Source organism: Symphalangus syndactylus, chromosome 16 (genome assembly GCF_028878055.3).
Source record: "Symphalangus syndactylus isolate Jambi chromosome 16, NHGRI_mSymSyn1-v2.1_pri, whole genome shotgun sequence".
NCBI lineage: Eukaryota > Metazoa > Chordata > Mammalia > Primates > Hylobatidae > Symphalangus > Symphalangus syndactylus.
The window spans coordinates 88,247,430-88,262,505 of NC_072438.2; the positions used below are offsets into that span (position 1 = coordinate 88,247,430).

Sequence of the window (15,076 nt, forward strand, 5' to 3'; positions counted from 1 at the left end):
ATAAAAACCTCTCTGACCTGGGTTCAAGGGTTTTACATTCTATTAGGAGGGAGAAGTACAGAAATAACAACACTACTTCATACATGCCATGGTAGTTCCTCCTCATATCTGTCCAGTATTTCATAGTTTAAAAGAGCATATTCCCATCTGCTTCTGCAGAAGAGAAGGAGTCTGACTGGGAATACCCAGGCCTAACGGAGAAGCATGTATTGGAGCTCAGCTTCAGAGAGAGGCCAGAGCTTTGGAGGTGATGACATCGTGCTCCACCCTGTGCAGAGGGAGGAGCAGTTGCATCAAGACAGGAGAGCAGAAGGCCCAGCCAGGTAACCGGAGCAGACAGTGCATCTGGAACATTCCACTGGAAGACCAGTGGCCAGTATTAAGCAATCCTCAGATGATTAAGGATTTTTAAAGTTTAAGCGAAGTGAACTAAAGGGACAGGTATGTTGACAAGCTCTGGTAGCCAAGGTGAGCTACATAGCACCAGCACCCAGATGGATCGCCTCCTGATTAGGATAGATGTGGGGAATGTAGCGGGATCAGAGTTGAATTTCATGAGCAATCATGTCTACTTTTTCCATTAAAATTGAATTGGGCCAGGCGTGGTGGCTCATGCCTGTAATCCCAGCACTTTGGGAGGCTGAGGTGGGAAGACTGCTTGAGCCCAGGAGTTCAAGACCAGCTTAGGCAACACAGCAAGCCCCGTGTCTCTATGAAAAACAAAGTTAGCTGTGCATGGTGCCGCGTGCCTGTAGGCCCAGCTACTAGAGATGCTGAGAGATGCTGAGGCGGGAGGATCACTTGAACCCAGGAGTTGAAGGCTGCAGTGAGCTATGATCACACTATTGCACTCCAGTTTGGGGACAGAGCGAGACCCTGTCTCTAAAAAAATAAAAATAACATAAAATAATTGGACAAATGAGTATCTTCAAGGTCCTCTAATGATAACTTGTATTTATTCTAAAGATGGCTGCAATTCTAGTTAGAAATACTTATTGAGGCTTATTCTATGCAGACGTTGTTCTAAGTGCTTTGTAAAAGTATTAACTCAGTCACTCTTCACAAAAAACCCATGAGGTGGGTAACATTATAATGTGGGTGTGCAGATGAAGAATGGAAGTGTGCAGTAGGGAGGCCGCGGGCTCAAGGTCAGGACCAGGCCAGCAGCTCCGGCAGCTGGCTCCACGCTGGTGCTTCCAGCTACTCCCTTCCACAGACTCTCAACATGGACCAGCACGAAGAAGAGATGACACTCTCTCCATGCCACCAAGTGCTACTGCAGAACTCCTGGGTACATCAATATCTCCTTTGCACCAGCTCCCTCCAGGAGGCTACACAGGTAATACAATGAACAGAACAAATTCCCTTTGGCCTGGCCTGCCTCGGTTTAGCAAGCGCGGGCGCTTTGCACACCATCGGGCACAATGCATGTTTACGTACTCTCTGTGCCAGTCGTAAATCTGATGGATGTTGCCAAATACAATTTTGTCTTTTCCTTTCATGTCATCAGGAACACCATCTTCTTTCATAAGTGCCATGTAGCCCTACAATTAAACAGTTATGATAAGTGTATTTCATGGAATATGTCTGAATCAACTAGTGGCTTATTGATTAACAGTCACAGAGGGCAAAATGGACACATAACTGTCTTGTAACCAGTTCTTTGTCTAAAAACAAACAAAAAACCCGATATGAAAAGTATCCTTAACTGATACTTGGAATATACCCATTACATTCATTGCTGTAATTTTCTTTCCCTGGACTGTTCAGCATTCACAGATCAAAAATCTTCTAAGGAATTAAAGAAGTTTAAACAAATGTAAATGGTTTCATTAAAACAGTTTGAAAATATTAAATATTTGGTCAGAATCGTATCTCCTGTTTTCAGCATTTATCTCTAGAAACAAAGATTTTCTTTTCTTTTTGGATTATTTGTATAATCTGTTAAATAAGGGTTTAACAATATTCTTTTTATAAATTGATTTTTAAACAACAGTTGATTGAATATGCTGCTAAAATGTGGCTTAAAATTTCTATTTAAGTCTGTACAAGAACCTCTTAAGTACCCAGGTTGCTTATCTCATTGTGAACAATGACTGCAGACAAATCAAGCATGTTAAATCTTTTGTGTTACGCAATTAACTGTAATAGCTGGTACTTTTTTTTTTTTTTTTTTTGAGACGGAGTCTCACTCTGTCGCCCAGGCTGGAGTGCAGTGGCGCAATCTCGGCTCACTGCAAGCTCCGTCTCCCAGGTTCACGCCATTCTCCTGCCTCAGCCTCTCCGAGTAGCTGGGACTACAGGCGCCCGCCGCCACGCCCGGCTAATTTTTTTTTTTGTATTTTTAGTAGAGACGGGGTTTCACCGTGGTCTCGATCTCCTGACCTCGTGATCCGCCCTCCTCGGCCTCCCAAAGTGCTGGGATTACAAGCGTGAGCCACCGCGCCCGGCCTATAGCTGGTACTTTTAACGGGATGTGTAACCAAAAAGTATTGTCCTATACAAATTTGCAAAGATGAAAGAATACACATAAAATTTTATACCACAAAAATAGCTTTTTGATGAGTTGAGTTTCTTAATCTGACTAATCCCCAAATTGACTGGCAGGGATTAGCCTAGAGATGGCTCTTGATCTAGTATAAAAGGCAGCGGTTTGCTATGGCTACAGTGCTTGGCAACTTCTGTTCAATGGAAATGGCAATGTATTCTGTACGAAACTATCAGTAAATGACCTGGTGTAGCCACAGTCCAGGCTCTGAACCTGGGTGGATTCAGGATGGAACTGAACCCACAGCTGGCCCACACTGACTTTTTCAACCAATAAGGTCTTCATTTCTGTAGTGATACAATTAAGGCAAGATTCCTGTCTACTAACTACAATATACTTACTTAGTATCATTTAATAATAATATCAAATTATTTATAATAATTATAAATTTCAATTGTTAAAAAAGATTATGTCAAGATACACTATGCGAAAAAGAAGCATTTACAACCGAATACAGATGGTAAAGACAATTGGCTAAACTTGATTTTTTGGAAATACTTCGTTGGTCATTTTTTATTTTGGGTCAAAAATGTTTTTAAAGCTTTTGAGAGGTGTTCAACTGTCTAAAATGATATTACTTTGGACAACTCTTGGAACTGATACAAAGTTACTAAATTTCTGGCAATACACACCTCAACCACATAGCCAAGGTCCCGCACATAGTCACGCTCTGTCTCCACTAATTCTTGCAAAACGTAGCTGGAGAGAGAAAAAGTGTTTATCACGCAAACTCTGTTTTCTAAATGAATTTTTTTGTACCTTTGCTCCTGGTCAGGACAGACTCCTTCCAGGACTGAATAGTAATGTATCAAATTTGTACATTTAGGTGTTAAATTCTGGAGAGTCCCAAATCACTTACAGGTTCAAGTGGGTAACCCACGAGAGCTCTGGAGGTCAAAAGACACTTAGGTACAGTGCATGAGGGCAATCAGGGTGAATTCACCCTTCTGGATTCTGATCGCATACAGGGACAACAATGAAGCTTAGACATAACTTTCTGACAAAGCCATGACAGTAAAGGAAGTAGCTTTTAAAAATGATTAAGTCATTTTAACCTTCACTGGCTATACAAGAAAAACTTTTAAATCAGATGTTTAAAGCCTTCGGTCTAATCACATCACTCACAAGTATTTCTGTTTGTAACATTCAGAAACCGTTTAAGGCCGCTCAGATAATAGAAGACAATCATTTGATCAGTATAGTAAACAACCTCAATCGGCCTGAAAAGGTTCATCCATGTGTTGTTCAGTCATTCATTCAACCAACATCAACCTGGCACCTCTCACGCGCCCAACACCATCGGAGGTGCTGGGATACAGTGCTGAATAAAACACCAAGTCTCTGCCGTTAAGTAGCTTGCGTTTTTTTTTTTCTTTTCCAAAGGCAAGTTTAAACCTTTTGTAACACTTTTCAGGACTCTTTTCACCATATGCTGCTTTACTGGCATTGAGAAACCAGTAAAGTATGTTCAAAGAATATTCAAGTTTTGGGGACTGGTTCTAATTTTACATTACTTTTTCTTTCATAATCACATGTACAATAAAAAGTCTAGGAGTTTCTCACCAGATGTGGCAGAAGACATTTTTGTCTTGCATCATTCTTACTTGTGAAGTATCATATACAAATAAAATAAGAAACTGCAGCTATGGAATACTGTGCCCTTATTAGGTCCTGAGTCTTCTACATACGTACGGTTACTCAATGAGAGGCCCTGGAGCTTCTCATCTCAGTAATTCAGAGCTGAATCTCAGTCACATTTTTGAAGGCACCAAAGACAGGAGAGAACCCGGAGAACAATAAGAATGAAAACATTTCTGTCTTACTGTCTTCTCTTTAAAGAGCTGGATTTCCTTTCTTCCATCTCATCAATGGGCGAGGAGGAAGAGAGAAGGGAATTATCCGAAGGGTTGAAGGAAGGGCTGCTACTATCTCCCTGGTCAACAAGGAGTGAGCTGGGGCGATCCTCCAGTGCCTGGAAGAAATTGAGATAATCAACAACACTTACTGCCCACAGCCCATGATTGGCTGAAACTAAGACAAGAAAATACCCAAACTCAGAAAATACAGAAAACCTATTTGTGAAATTATAATATCTTTATGTTTGTGAAATTATAGTATTTAATAACACAAAAAACCCAACTATTAATAAAAAAATAGAGTCAAAGGAGGTGGAGAAAAGAGGAAAGTTGGAATGAAAAGGATAGTGAATTTACATACATTAATATATTCTATTTCTTGTTATCAAATAAGTAGAAATGTTATACTTGCTTACGTCAGAGTGCTGCACCCATTTTTGGACAAATCACACATATTTAATATCTAGCAATTTTCTTACTGGTTATATTCCTGCCAAATGAGCTGCTGGGATGTGCGTGGGTTCAGGCCAGTGTGGCACCTGGACATGATGCCTGCATTCCCTGTTGGTGGACTATGTAGCAACATCAGCAGTCCAACAAACTTGGTTTCCTGATTATCCTGTTAGAGCTTTGACTCATACTTCAATGCATACAAATCACCCAGGTAAAATTAATCTCCATCTAGCAACTTGCATTCTATCCCTCTATACAAAATAGTAATCGTGCTTGTCTTAATTACTTCTGCAATACATTCTTTCCCCCACTGGCTTTTGGTTTCTATAGGTGATTGTTTTCATTGCTGTATCCCCAGTAGAACCTCATGCAAATCTTTGCAAGTATTCAGCAAATCTGTAAGTTGAATATTGGTGACTTCTCTCCTTGGATTAATGTGACAATGACTGGTGACTGATTGCTTTTAATTTGGTACATATTAATCTCGTTGTTTTACCTGGATTCACAGAACACCTAAGATTTATAGTTCTTTTAACATTCCCAAAGCAATAAACTGGATATATAGATATGATTGAACTGGAAAAAAATGTGATGAATTTATTCTTGGTTTGAATAGCACAATACAAAATGCAAAAAATACCTCACTTAAAACATTTGATATTAATAAACTAAAATCTCTAATACTTGTTCTATTTTCTCCTCTTAACAGTAACAGACTGAATCTGATTTCATTGTTAAGCAGAGCTTTGAGGACACAAAGTATGTACTGTACACGCAATCTTGTTAAAACCCATGGAGCTATAAAAAACACACCAACTGCTAATCTTATTTTTGAAAAACAGGACATTAAGTTAAGGAGCAGAGTTTGATCTGAAAAATAAATGCACTCTTTTAAATAAATAGCCATTGAGCTTTACCGGAAGCAAACATTTTGCCGGGAGTAGCAGGGCTTGTTTCACGCTCATCAGATCACATCTGTTTTTGAGAGCGAAGGGAGGACGTTCTGCACCCACCCCCCATCCCCCCAGCTGGACAGCTGAAGCCTGTTAGATTGAATTCTGTTCATTTGAACAGCGAGAAAAAAAGAAAAGAAAGAGAAAGGCTCCAGATGCCCCTGATGCTGCAGAGGGCAGGGAGGTAAAGTCACGGACTTCATCAGTGTCCATGGGGACCTGTCTTCCAGCTTTCTCAACCTGCAACAATGGAGTCTCCAGGCCCCTCGGCTGCCTGTCCTAGATCTGATCTTTCCTGACAAGATGGGCTGCCGAGAGGGTGCACACACCCTGAAGCGGTGCGGTTGTGGCTAGACGTCCTTATCGCCTTCATGAGGCCCATTTGCCTCTTCCACAAATGTGTGTGAGAAGGCTGTCACCAGCATAAGGCTGTCTCAAAACTGCAGCCACTGGGACTTCACAGATTTTGGATGAATTATTTGTGAAACTCTCTTGTTTTTTGTGTCCTTGTCAACTTCCTCTTTCTTACATGAAGATAGGTCTACAGAAATATTCTACCTCTGATGAGATTAATTTTGATAAATTATTTTTTCTTAGAAAATTGCCCATTTCATTCAGGTTTCATTTTAAATTTACTATCAAAGAGATGAACAAAATAACATCTTATGGTTGCTTGAATTTCCTCATTTTTTCCTCTTATAATTTCTTAATTTTGGGAATTTGTGTTCTCTATTTTCTTGACATGGTTACCTAATGCCTATATTTAAAGAACAAATTTTTGGTTTTATTACGCTACCGTTTTCCAGCTCATTAATTTCTGCTTTTATCTCTATAAATTCATCCCTTCTGCTTTTCTTTGGTTTATTTTGTTGTTTTTCTAACATCTTGAGTTAGATGTGATTTCATTTATTTTCATTCTTTCTTGTTTCTCCCTTTATATTTTGATTAGTGAAGAGAAGAAAACCCCAAAGTCAAGTTCACACAGTCACTGTGGTGGCAGGGAACTATTACTCTATTGCCAACATGCAGGAAAAATGCACAGCCTTTAAAATAACCAGCTGCATCAAGAATGTGGAGGTAAGCCAGACGAGTGAATCCAGGGAACAGTTTTCAGGGTGGCTTTTATTTTTCGAGTCAAATCCTCAGGTTTTAGGTTTAGGTAGGTTCAGTTCCTTAAACATCATACTGTGTAACCGCTGAACACCTTCTCTCCTCTCCTCCCTAACCCAATAAACATACACAGCTTCTGATGAATAAACAATGCAGTGTTCAAATCCAATTATGAATGAGCGACAGCCTCAGAAATCACCCACAAGAAAACATATATGGATGCTTAAGGATCTACTGCAGAGTCAGTATAAGCTGAGGATATTACAATGATGCATTAGTATTTTCTGACAAAAAGTAGTTCCCATGTGATGTTAGAGCATTAGTGACAGGAAACCAACACAGCGTGATGCTCCTCTTGAACCAGAAAAAGAGGGGAGAATTTAGATCGCATTCCCTGGCAGAATGAAGACGGGATGAACCTATCACATAAAGTACAAACATGGTTCTCCAAAGGGAGGGGAAGGCACCAGTGAACGCCCATGTGGATGGAACCTGGTTGCGAGCTCCCATGTGTAGCTGAAAGACAGTCTCCGAGGCTGAAGGACTTGCCTGGTGGAACTCACCGTAAGGAGACTGTGAACCCAAGTCTATCTGACTCCAAAACCTATGCCTTTCCTATGCCAACAGCTTTATGCCCACTGAAGTGAGCAGAAATAACTCAGTTTCACTGAGTAAACTGAGAAAGTTTCATTCCTCAGAATTGAAAAAGGAGATGAAGCCAGTAAGAGTCAAAATTGACCATGCCACAGACCACCTCTCCATTTGGAAGTCCACGGGAATTAATTACAAATGAATCACAGACCACATAAAATGCAATACGATTTAAACACCTGCAGAATAGTGGCCAGATCTGCCTCACAGCATTCCCTGGGAAACCATTTCAGCTATTTGGTAAGAATGATTTTAATGGTCATTTAACTGATGTGTATAAATGGCTTTTAAAAAAAAAGTTTAAGGATGCTTAAAAACTCACTGGATACAATTTAAGCACCCTTCATTTAGACAGTTTTATCAACTTGTCTTTTAAAGAGATACCAAGGATGTAGCTGAACTCAGTACATACTGGCATGGTTCCAAGCTCCTTTATTTATTTATTTATTTTTGAGATAGGGTCTCACTCTGTCACTCAGGCTGGAGTGCAGTGGTACAATCTCAGCTCACTGCAGCCTTAACCTCCTGGGCTCAGGTGATCCTCCCACCTCAGCCTCCTGATAGCTGGGACTACAGGTGCACGCTACCACATCCAGCTGATTTTTGTATTTTTTTGTAGAGATGCAGTCTCATTGTGTTTCCCAGGCTGGTCTCAAACTCCTGGGCTCAAGCAATCTGCCTGCCTTGGCCTCCCAGAGTGCTAGGATTACAGGCATGAACCACCACACCCGGCCTGATTCCAAAATCTTAACCAGTGGAGTCCGAATTCGCGAGTTATCTACCACGCCCTAGCAAGCTTCCTGTCCAATTTCAAAGCTCACTGGGTCTTTTCCAGAACACCACATGATTACCTGGGGAGAAATTTCTAGCTATGGCAGGGTGACACGTCAGTCCAAATTTTTCTTTATATAATTCCCATTTGACTCAGTCAATCAGTTTCATTAGAGGCTGTCTGTGGATGAAAGAAGAAATGGGAACGATATATCTGGTACCTAGTTAACGCCCAAATGCAGGAAGAGAAACTTCTAACTTTAAAGAAGTATACTCTGATTTAGCAATTCCAGTGTTGAAAATTCACCTGACAAATGTAATCACAAACATGTAATGGATGTTTAGAGAAATATGGGAAACAAATATATATTAGGAATATATTTAAATAAATTATAGCATAATCTTGTCTCTGACCCTTAGTGGCTAGTCAAGTTTTTAAATGTTCTGTGTGCCTCAATATCCTTATCTGTAAAATGGGACAACAATAGTGCATAACAACCTCATAGGGTTGTTGTGGGAGTATATAAATTAATACGTGCTCAGCACTTAGAACAGCGCCTCGCTTAGAATAAGCACTCGGTGGTGTTATTATCATAGAATCCACGTAAAGGAATACTATACAGTTATTAAATAAAGGAAAGAGGTAATCTGTATGTACTGACGTGAGAAGATCCTCAAGATGTGTTAATTTAATTAGAGTCTTAAAAATTGAATGAATCCATTTGGAAAGAAAACGCACACACATATATATGTTTGCACCAGCAAGGAAAACGTCTGGAGGGAAACGGAACTATTCGCAGTGGTTACCTCTGGAGAATGGATTGCTGAGACAGACTGAGGGCTTTTACTTTGGGAGGAGTTGCTTTTAAAAGATGTTGTCTTTATAGGGATAGTAGGATATACCAGTCTAAAAAGTCGTTACCATTGGTGGTTTTTCCACTTCCCAGTTAGGCAAACTACAAAAACAGAAATTGATTGATTTGAATCAGAAGCAACATATGCCTGTCTTACTTCAAAGAACCAACATTTAATTTGGAGCTTTTATCAAATGAACCCACGTTGGCCAACTGGCAACAAAGAGATCACTAAGAAAATAAAGCCCTTATATAATAATGCAAGCCCTTCTCTCTTACACATTGTAAACCCAAATGAAAGATCTCAGGGGTTGCAAAACAAAACTGAGAGTCTAACTGTGGGTACCACTGACCCTGGCACATCTTCAGACAGACTAGAGCTGACCACATTTGCAGTGACTGCAGGCAGGGTATGTGCAGCGAGGTTTGCCCCCAGCTTCTAGGAGGGAACTTGTAAGTCCTTGGAATGTTCTGCTTGATGAGAATGTCTGTTTACCTGGGGGCCTGGACCAAGGCAAATAGTCTATGCTAGCAATGTGACAGTGTCTTGATCTCTGGAGGGGCAGGAGACTACCTAAGGTCAGCCACACAGAGCAGTCAGCCATGTGTGTCTGAGCCCAAACAGACACTCAACACCAAGGCTCAGGTGAGCTGCTGTGGTTAGCAATCCTCTGTCTGCCTGACTCCATTGGAAAAGCATGGCTGGCAGCTTGAACCTGGCACTCCCTGAGACCTGCCCTATGCAGTTCTTCCCTTGCCTATTTTGATCTGTGTCCTTTCATGGGAATACACTGCAAATGTGGGAATAACGGCTTTCCGAGTTCTCTGAGTCCTTCATATCAGTGAACCTGAGGGTGGTCATGGGGACTCCTGAGATGTGCCATAAGCCACAGCCACATTCTGCAGCCCAGAGCAATACAAAGACAAGCGCAAATCCATCTGCAAGTAGCAACACAGAGCAGCTTCCAAAAGTCAGACTTTCTCTGGGAGGCCTCACCATCTTGCTTTTCACGAGTTCCTCAATTGCACTGACGAGCTCGGCTGCACTTGGTGTTTCGGAGCTGGTGGGGCGGACTAATAACCGAGAAGAGGCCTACGGAAGAAATTAAGAAAAGGGGGGGTGGGGCAAGGGCTCACATTAGTAACTGGTCAGACAGTAAATTCCCCTGCAAGCTCCATCTCTTTTTTAAGTAATTCCAGACAAAAAGACCACAAGTTTGTCTTTGTTTACATTTATTTAAAGTTATCCTTTTGAATTTACAATATTCTGACAAGAAACATTAAATAAAACCTGTCTGAGATACATGTGGGAAGCAGACAGTGTCTGATTTTAATCGCAGTCATGTAACATCGTAGTGTTTTTTTTCAAAGAGGTGACTAGGCAAGGGAACGTTCTAACCGTAACTTTCGCAAATGCTGGCAAGGTTCTGGGCTAGGGAGAAGGAATAGAGAATCTGACCTACGGCAGAATGAGAGGCTTAGGGTCTAGTGAGAGAATCCTGGAATAATCAGGAAACAAAACAGGATACTAAGAAATGGCTTTACTGTGTTTATGGGATTAAGAAAAAAAGAAATGAGGAAGAGGAAAGGAGCGGGGTGCGGTGACCAGACAGGGAAGGAGGGGGACGAGCTCACCATTTTCTGTGCCATCCATTTCCCCATGATTAGTGCAGAGTACAGAAGAGCTGAGGCCTCACAAGCTATCAGATGCCACTTATGGCTAGAATCGAGGGCGTAAAGGGGTTGACAGGAAATCTGGGGGAAGGGCTACTAAGTTCGAGTTTCAGTAATTAGCAAACACGATGTGTTTGCAGATTACTTGAGCCGTTAATTAACTGAGAACTAGAAGGGGCATAATATGAACCTTGCTTCATATTAAGGACAGCGGCGAGGCATGCGACCCACAGCGGGCTGTCCTGGCCATGCGTGTCTCACAGCAGACAGATACAGGCTCATACACTCACAACAAGGCTTTTACACGTGTGGGTCAAAATATGCACTTTGCAAAACAAATGTTGGTTTGGTCTAATGACATTTGGAATATGGGGTGAAGAAAACAAAGAAAAAATTCAAACGGAAAGGTAAGGAAATTGAGCCAAAACAGACACAGAACACAAATCAACATAATGCTGCAGTGAAAGTTTACAAAAAGAGAAAACAGAACAAAACAAAAAATTAGTCACGAGATTATATACTGTGTGGGAAAATCACTACAGATTTTTGTAAATGAAGAACTGCTACTGATAATACTCAGCGAGGTAACATAGTAACCAATAAATGGTTCTAGCAAACAGAAGAATACAGTGCAGGTCACTCTTTAAATGGAGAAAAATGCTCCCTTATTGAGTGAGTAAGTCGACAAGGCCCAGCCCCTCAATGTTTGGATAACCACCCAGATTTAAGAAATGCCAGTTTTCTGCTTTCAAAAAGGCATGGCTTAGCGTATTACAAAATAGCTTAGGAAATGTCACAGAAACCACACAGCCCCATGTCATAGCCAGGTAGTCCGTGCACTGGGTGGGGTGGGGGGCCGTGGTCCTCTCACCTCAGGCTCCCTGTTCCTTCTCCCCCACACACACGGCGGGAGCCTGAACCTCAGATGCACACAAAACCCCAGGACTCCAACCTGTGCTCAGTCCTGCAGCTCACAGCCATCATTGCAGGTCCCACGGCACCCTTACAGTGTGCTGGCCTCGTGTTAAAAAGGGAGGAGGGAGTAGCTTTCCACCAACAAGGGGCGGTGGACAGCTCTGCCTCGGGTTAAGAGGAGTGCATGATTTGACTTGGCCTCACAGCTGCCAAGCACTGGCTGAGGCCAATCCCAGGTCGTAAAATAGAGGGTGATTAATCTGGCAAGTGACTGTGCAAGTACTGACAAGGGAGTCAGGGAAGGAAAAAGGGAAGCCTGGGGGAAAATGTTGATAAAGTTATGTTTTACTCAGAAAACTTAGTTACTGCCAAAAAAAAAAAAAGCATCACCAGTAATGGCTTCATAGTGTGATTTTCAACACCTGACCATTTTGAGGGGCACAACGGGGCCAGAATGCTAGAGGATGCGCAAGCCACACTGAGCAGGTTTCCTTTCTGCTATTTTATTTTTTAGGGCTCTATAATTGGGCTGACAAAATAATTTTAGATTACATGAGAACTCAAGAAAACAAATGACTTTCGTGGCTTGAAGCCCCTGGGTAGACCCAAAGAGCTTTCAACTGATTCCTACACTTTGACAACTATGCCTGCACTCTAGTGTAGGGATCCTACAAACTAATGTCTGGCATGTTGGAAAAAGTAACTGGACAGTGATGTAACCTCATCTCAAACCAGAAACCTGCATGCAAAAACCTCACAGAGGGGAGATGGCCAACTCTTCATTTAGTGATGCCTTCAGGCAGACCTGCATGGGATATCTCTGATTGTTCTCTCAGGGATTCAAGTCAATACATTAGGAAACTTTAAAATTACTTTAAAAGCAGCAATTACTGAAGCATCATTAAAAATGCATTGAGCCACATGTGTAGGAAAAACTGCACCCGCTGGCCTACTGCTATTCTAAACGGCTTTGTTACTCATACTTTTGGGGTACAACCAGGCTGACGCTGCCTTAAAGAGCAGTGCACTGCCCTTTTCCACAACTTGGGGCCTCCTGTCTCCTGAAATGAGGCTAGTGTGGAGCAGCTACCGAGCGTGCCCTGTCCCGGCGCGGTAGGCATGGATCCCCCAGCCCTCATTCCCCTTTACCTTGTCATCCTGTGAGTCCGGCTGGAGGAGGCTGTGCTGCTGGATGGCCATGGGCGGCGGCAGGGGCACGGCGTCCGCCCCCTCTTCGCCTTCCTCTTCTCCACAGCTCTGCATCCCCGAGGAGGAGGATTTGGAGAGAGTACCGCTGCTCAGGCCCTCGTTCCGGCCTCTCTGAAATCCAATCAAGATTTGCTCATTATATTCCAGGCCAGTTCACAAACATGGACCAAGGGTTACTTGGAGAAACAAGGTGGGGAGAGAGACTGGGATGGCAGAAATCAGCAACAAAGCTGTTCTTGACCTTGATGGTAACTTTTCCTCTCTTCCTGCTACCCAATGGCCTTGCTTGTCAACTTGGATGACAGAATGGCCACTGAATGTGTCATGCGTCATATAAAGGGACTGCCAATGTGATCTGTTAGGCTCTGAACACAGCTCATCTTTGAGAAGCCAATTTTTAAAAAGGTTCAAAAATTTGAGCTACAACCCTCATGTTGATTTAGTTCCTTTGGTCCAGCTGATTTCACTTTGGGTATCTTGCTATAGAAAAGTTCACTGAAATAATAAGGGCATAAAAAATATAACCCAAGACGCATTTTAAGCACTGGATTTGAGTATCCTTTTCCTCTATTCTCACTTTTAGAAACAAATTTCAGTTTTAGTTTTCCCAAGAGGACAGATGTTTATCAAGCAGGTACATAGTACATCCCAACCCCTACACTGCAACAAAATCTCATGGCAAAAATATGCCCAGGAAAAAAAACAGCAGAAAACAGCTATCTGCCAAATAAATCAAATAACACAAATCTCTTCCCCACTCTCTGCCTTTTCTTTTTCGAACCTGTGTGGGACTTGAGTCAGGGGTCGATCCAAGTTAAACACTCTGAGGACCCCTCACTGACACCACCAGTGCTGAAGGCCATCTCCAGCATCCTGAAGGAATTCTGCTTCTTGCAATATAATTTAAAGCCTCCCCTTGTCAATAGGACATAAAAAATCCCTGGCTGACCTACATGCACTTATCTTTGGTGACATGGGAATAATCCAATGTTTACTACTGGGTCAACAAAGTAAATTAACTGGTTATTTTCTACTCAAGACAAGCTGTAAGTATAATAAATATTGGGGAAAAACAATTGGAAAATGCAAACACTCCACAAGTCCTTCCAAATTTCCAGTTTGAGCTTTCTCTGCAAAATGCTGCTACAATGATCAGCTCAGAGACTGCCCAAATCTTCTGCAGACTACACAGAGCCTCTGGCTTTGCCTCATGGTGGAGTGGGGAGGAGAGGGTCCCGAAGCCACAGTCTGGGCTCCCTCCTGGCCCAGGCCTGGGGGCTGACTGGGCCTGGGGCACATGGTGGTCTGTTTTGTTTGTTGGTTTTAATCAGAAGCCACACGTGGTCCTGAATGTGCTTACTGGGTTCAATTTTCTTTCAAGGTGCCCCCACTAAATCACAGTCTGCGAAACAGAGACTTGAATGGTAATTTCTGAGTAAGCGTGGAAAACAGAACCAAACCAGTTTACTCATAAGATAAGCAACTATTCTTGCAGCAAAAGCCCAGCAGGCAGAGCCTCACCTCCTCGACCGTCTCGTCCTGCGGGGTGGCCGCACTGTCGTCAGAGTCCTTCTGCGAGCCGGCGTCGGCGCTCTTGCGGACCTCGCGGCTCTTCTTGTGCTTGTGCGCCAGCTTCTTCACGTGCCCATCGGCCTTGCCGCTGCTGAGCCGCCGCACGGGGCTGGTGAGCCACTTGCGGAGGGTGTTGCCCGGCCGCTTTGGGCCCGGCGAGCTCTGGGCCCCGATCATGTGAGGCTGGAGGGAAGCCACGGATGCGGGTGGACTGGCATCATTGCTGGAGACGGAGAGTGAGTCTGCCAGGGAGAAGAAGAGGGAGTGTCACTGACTCGCACAGACTCTCCGGTGGGGAGACCGTGCCATTAGCCCGCAGGCTGCAGGGAAGCCAGTGGGCTGGGACGCCTCGCCTGCGGGCTTTGCCTACGGGGTGTGAGATGACGGGCTGATGCTTTACACGCACTCTCTTCTCAAATGTGTAGCAAACCTGAGTTCTGCTAGAGATGATCATTCTCAAGATGCACTGTCCTCTCCAAAATCACCCATGTCACCAATCCTGAAGACCAG

At 42.9% G+C, this 15,076-nt stretch overlaps 1 protein-coding gene across 3 annotated transcripts in view; it reads right to left on the minus strand.

Moving 5' to 3' along the window:
• TRIO (trio Rho guanine nucleotide exchange factor) overlaps positions 1-15,076 on the minus strand; it is a 365,439-nt gene that overhangs the window by 34,555 nt on the left and 315,808 nt on the right. For 2 of the 3 annotated variants that reach the window (XM_055245954.2, XM_063619580.1), the window contains exons 35-40: positions 14,516-14,808; positions 12,935-13,105; positions 10,194-10,289; positions 4,372-4,520; positions 3,181-3,247; positions 1,441-1,544 (exon numbers count right to left, since the gene is read on the minus strand). In XM_055245954.2, coding sequence (XP_055101929.1) covers positions 1,441-1,544; positions 3,181-3,247; positions 4,372-4,520; positions 10,194-10,289; positions 12,935-13,105; positions 14,516-14,808 — 880 coding nt within the window. The other variant, XM_055245955.2, reaches the window with a different exon arrangement.